Here is a 5,576-nt window from a genome sequence, read left to right as displayed (position 1 = left end):
AAAGATGGAGCTGTACATATCGGTTTATTTCGGGAACTTTTTGCCCCACATGCACAACAAGTCATTTAGACATTTGCAACAGTTAGTTTTGTACACATACAGACTGGTTCTATGCAGTCAATCCGTTTTGCAGTTCTTTAAACTGTTGTTTTCGCTTGCAAATCACTGTTCACAGGCTTGCAGAACTTTTGACCGTATTTTAGCGAAAAAAACGTGCCAAAAGTGTAAGCGCGGAAAAATGGAAGTCAGAAGCATGCAGATCATATTTATTTTGCGTTAGCACGAAGCTGCAGTTTCACAATACATGAATTACACTTACGAGTAACAGTAAAATGCTGCAAATAATTTTTTCTTGCGCTTGAAACACGATTTACACCTTTACAAAGCTTCTCTTGCGCATGCAAATTTAATTTACGCGTACAGTCTTATGTACACTTCCACAACTCTTACCCTGCGTATGCAAATCTTTTTGACGTCATTCTACCTTCATATATTAGCTGATTGTAAAAGCTTTTTTGCATGCTTTCATGTTTTAAGACCAGCATACCAATTAGCAAACCATTTTATTCTGGTTTAGTCTGCAGTACTACACCAACAGTAATCTGCCAAATAACCATGACCACATATTGGCCTAGCCAGTGTATTGTTTATTCACTATAATGGTTGATTATGTGATCAATCAGCATTGTTAATGTCTGACATGACATTATATGTCATACTGGTTGTCATTTGTTATGTAGTATCATGGATTTGACCTCTATTGCTTACAATAGCAAAGACTGGTCGAACTGGCCGCCTGTTATTTGATAAAGCCAATCTCTGCTCATGCATTCTCACCAAGTGATGTCCACATAAACATGCATGCTTCCATGTTGTAAACATCAATGCTCATGTTTACATTTCTTGTTTCACTTATCACGCGCCATTCATGCATCGTCATGACTGCAAAATGAAAACAGCATCAGTTATTGAGTACCTCCTCTCTAGTGCCGTCTGGGTCGTCCTCGAACACAGTGGTGGTGCTGCTCTCACTGGCTGTCGCAGCGGATGCTGGAGGGGACATGGCTGGAACAATGACGGGGTGTGGACCACCTCAAACTCTCCCCACACTCCTCAGCATCCAGTAATTACAAACGCACACCAATGCAACCAGCGCTTTCAAATCAGTATGTCCCTTCCGTCATGCATTTTGAAATTGAATTTCATCGCTTAATCCTGTTTGCAACAACACCTGCGATTTGATTAGGCTATTTGTGCAACGTATGCGCGCATATGTATCTTTTGAATGGCTATTAAAGATCGGTTTTATGCTTAAATGATCGTATTACAATCATATCAAACGCATGCATTGAAAATCTGACTGATGAGGATTCACAGAGCGTCTGATTAGCCGCCATACCTCCTGTACGATAACGCGAGCGTGAGACGCGTTTCTGACGCCATTAAAGACAGAACGTGGCAATTTATGCCGCTCAAACTGGGTCCTCCTTTGGCGAGGATTTGCAATTCCAAATTGGGAATGTTAAGAGCTGGATATTGTCGTTCCCGCAGGGAGAGGTAGAGGGGTGGGGAGGAGGATGATGGTGGTGGTGGTGCTCGGTGAAGCTCCTGACAGCAGATGTCGACAACCGCGCACATTTAAATTAACATGCTTCTGGTGAAATTCACACATGTAATCAAAGAAACGAAATACTACATCCAGTATCTGAGAAAAAAAAAAAACATATCCTACAAATAGTTTAAAAATTAAGCAAAGTTGTTAACACTAAAAAGCTAAATGTATTGCACTTTCACCCAATTTTGAATTAAATTATTGGTTAGTAAAATCAAGTTCTGACATTATCGTGAGAAGCTGAATGGATAGAAGCAATTATTCGAAGAGAACATTTTTTTAGTGTTTAATTTATTTGATTGCATGTGTGAATTTCACTAGTTTCAATGTCTCTGTCATGTTTTATTTTCTTTTCTGTTCAATAAAACTATTGTAGCCCAATTTATTAGCCACTGCTAACTATTGCATGCTTTACATAGCTCGTCATGTTTCATGATTGCAGTAATTGTGTTGGTAGTGATTTTATCATGGTTTTATAAACTGCTAAAATGTATGACTTGAATGCAATGTAAGGTGTCAGTGAATGTAAAATGATTGACAGCTGTCTATCTGACCTTTTTTCAGATTCAGGACCATGGACAGCGACACGCTGAAGAAGCAGAACATTGAAAGGGTATGATAAAGTGAAAGTGACGTGACATGTGGCCAAGTATGGTTACCCATACTAGGAATTAGTGCTCTGCATTTATCCCATCGTAAGTGCACACACACAGCAGTGAACACACACACACTGTGAACACACACACGGAGCAGTGGGCAGCCATTTATGCTGCGGCGCCCAGGGAGCAGTTGGGGGTTCGGTGCCTTGCTCAAGGGCACCTCAGTCGTGGTATTGAAGGTGGGAGAGAGCACTGTACATTCACTCCCCCCACCTACAATCCCTGCCGGTACGAGACTCGAACCCGCAACCTTTGGGTTACGAGTCTGACTCTCTAACCATTAGGCCACGACTTCTCCCCTGGTAAAAAGGTGCAATGAAAGTGAGATTGTTATTATGCTTAACACCATATTTTATGTTCAACAGAGGGGAAAAGTCATACAGGTTTGAAACCATTTGAAGATAAGTAAATTACTATTTCAATTTGTGGCTCAACTATTCTTTTAGTAGTACTTTATTGAATACCAAATTTAGTTGCTTAGTAGATAAAGGTTTTGGCTGAATGGACATTAATTTGTCAGATGGTCAATTGTTGGTCAGTTCAGTGGTTTGCAGTTGGGGCATTTTTTTTCAAGTCATCTTGAAGACAGAATGTCTCAATTTACCTGAATTCTCTTTATAATATGCATATATACTGTGCTTTTTAATGTGCATATAAATTAAGTCTAGGAGACTCACAAGTGGAAGTGCAGGCACTGTGAATGGTTATCGAAAAATTACCAACTAGTAATTCTTACAGCTATAATTAATTCAACAGCCAGCAGCTCAACAGCTCCATATACAGTGGGTACGGAAAGTATTCAGACGGCTGCAATATAACAAAGAGTGAAAAATTTAAGGGGGTCTGAATACTTTCCGTACCCACTGTAATTTGCCAAATGTCCACCAGATAGCGCTGCAGTCTTTCTCTTTTTTTTCAGTGTCTATGGCTGCACGTTTTGTTCTCTGTTTTTTATTATTTGTTGCAGTATATACATTTATCAAGAAAGTTTTATAATAGTCATGGAATTGACATGGTTTCATATAGTTTACCAGTATGTCTGTTATTTATTGTTAGACTTGGATAAATTGAATAAATTTGCTTTGACATCAAATAAATTTTACTTTCCATGTAGAACACTAGTTTTGACATGAAAGGAATTTTTAGCATAATAAATGCTTATCACATTTTTCAGGCATCCCTCAATCACAGGCAGCTGCATATGATGGATTCCTTCTAAATGTATTATGACAAACATTATGCGGTTTGTTAGATGACACATCTAACCCCTTTCTAATATCCTCAGGTGTCATGTTTGTCATAGCTGGGTTATAATCCATGTTGCTTTTATGAGTATCTAAAGACTGAAATAGCATGCAAGAAGCAGAAACAGACCAAACAAACAGTTTACAGGGAGGTTTTGTTTAACACTGGTTAAACATGAAAGTCGCGTCAGATGTTCTGTGGCTTCTGAATCTCTGCGACAGTGTGATGGGATGAACACAGTTTGTTAGAATAACAGAGAAGATATCTGAGGAAATCTGCAGAAAAGAGCCTGAGCTGATGTGAGAATCAAAGCAGCTTGATTTACTGAATGATCTTGATGATTACATTTAATTATTTGCTTTACTTGAGCGATCATAAATACAGATTAATGAGACTTTAAGTGGTTCTGTGTGTTTGTCATTTATTAAAGCTACAGTAAAGTTGCCTGTGATTTTGTCGCAATAGGAACAAGCATCAAAATAAACCTGCTAAACCTCGGAAATAATTTTCAAGTAATATTTATGAGTGACACGAAGTGTAATTTATCAATGAAATGTTTTTGCAGAAAATTACCTCAGTTAATACGTGTTTTTAACCCTTTTTTTATTTGTGGGACCAAAAAAATGCTGCATTTTTGGGAATCTAACTATGACAGAATATACGAAGGCATTTGCTGTGACTGTATAAATATCCAATCTTCGTTTTGAAGATACTGCTGGACATAACTGACCTTTGCAAAGTCCAGATTTTCTGCAGTGTTTGATGCTGATACACAGAAGTGAGCAGGATTACCAGCCGCCTCACACTTCAGACCTTTAATTAGCTCTCTGACATGGTTTCTGACTGCTTGTTTGCTGGGCTTGACTCTGTGTTTTTGGCTCAACACCATAGTGTGCAGTGAAATTATTCTCTTTTACCAGGGAGTGTTTTCTTCAGCTGGGTCAGATCAGTGTCTACAAGGTGAGTTAAAGGAATAGTTCACCCAAAAATTTGCAATGTGCTCACCCTCAGGCCAAAATGGGAACAGATTTGGAGAAATGTAACATTCCATCTCTTGCTCACCAATGGATCCTCTGCAGTGAATGGGTGCCGTCAGAATGAGAGTCCAAACAGCTGATAAAAACACCACAATAATCCACAAGTAATCCACACCACTCCAGTCCATCAGTTAACATCTGGAGAAGACAAAGGCTGCGTGTTTGTAAGAAACAAATCCAAAATTAAAACATTTTAAACTTCAAACCGTTGCTTCTGACTAAATTATAAGTCCGTGGTCTGGTCTGAATCAGGAGAGAAATCTGCACATATCAAGCACTGTTAGCAGCCAAAACAGCTCTAAACAAATACGTGGTTGGATTTTGCTGTGAGAGACAACAGGAGATGCACTTTTTCACTGGATGTAGCATTATTATGGATCATGGACTCATATTTTAGTCAGAAGCAACGGTTTGAAGTTAAAAATGTCTTAAAATGGATTTGTTTCTTACAAACATGCAGCTTTTGGCTCCTCGAGATGTTAATTGATGGACTGAAGTGTGGATTACTTGTGGATTATTGTGATGTTTTTATCAGCTGTTTGGACTCTCATTCTGACGGCACCCATTCACTGCAGAGCATCCATTGCTGAGACAGTGATGCAGTGCTACATTTCTCCAAATCTAATAAAAAACAAAACTCATCTACGTCTTGGATGGCCTGAGGGTGAGTAAATTGTCACAAATTTTCATTTTTGGATGAACAATTCGTTTGATTTATCATAATGTTAATTTCAAAACAATTTCTTTTTGATTTTGGGGTGAAATAATACCAGTATATATATATATATATATATATATATATATATACATACAGGTGCATCTCAATATAAACTCAAATTGTGAAACTCGTGTATTAAATAAATTCAATGCACACAGACTGAAGTAGTTTAAGTCTTTGGTTCTTGTAATTGTGATGATTTTGGCTCACATTTAACAAAAATGTGGTGCTTTTGGCAGTGTGGGCAGGTGCCAAATCATGCTGGAAAATGAAATCAGCATCTTCAAAAAGCTGGTCAGCAGAAG

The 5,576-nt window shown here is 38.3% G+C and overlaps 1 protein-coding gene and 1 long non-coding RNA gene across 2 annotated transcripts in view; one reads left to right on the top strand and one right to left on the bottom strand.

The window, feature by feature from the left end:
• The window catches only part of LOC107663157 (transmembrane protein 151B-like), a 5,281-nt gene extending 4,206 nt beyond the window's left edge, over positions 1-1,075 (bottom strand). Inside the window, exon 1 of the mRNA XM_016453321.1 lies at positions 977-1,075. Within this exon, the coding sequence (XP_016308807.1) occupies positions 977-1,063 (87 nt within the window). The 5' untranslated portion in view covers positions 1,064-1,075. The remainder of the gene's footprint in view (positions 1-976) is intronic.
• Positions 1,076-4,394: 3,319 nt separating this feature from the next.
• Positions 4,395-5,576, top strand: part of LOC107663159 (uncharacterized) — a 14,712-nt gene continuing 13,530 nt past the window's right edge. Inside the window, exon 1 of the long non-coding RNA XR_001631296.1 lies at positions 4,395-4,476. This is a non-coding gene — a long non-coding RNA (uncharacterized LOC107663159). The remainder of the gene's footprint in view (positions 4,477-5,576) is intronic.

The sequence above is a fragment of the Sinocyclocheilus anshuiensis genome, unplaced genomic scaffold, assembly GCF_001515605.1.
Source record: "Sinocyclocheilus anshuiensis isolate Anshui unplaced genomic scaffold, SAMN03320099.WGS_v1.1 scaffold767, whole genome shotgun sequence".
NCBI lineage: Eukaryota > Metazoa > Chordata > Actinopteri > Cypriniformes > Cyprinidae > Sinocyclocheilus > Sinocyclocheilus anshuiensis.
The sequence above is the reverse complement of the archived record's forward strand: the minus strand, read 5'-3'. Positions and strand labels throughout refer to the sequence as shown.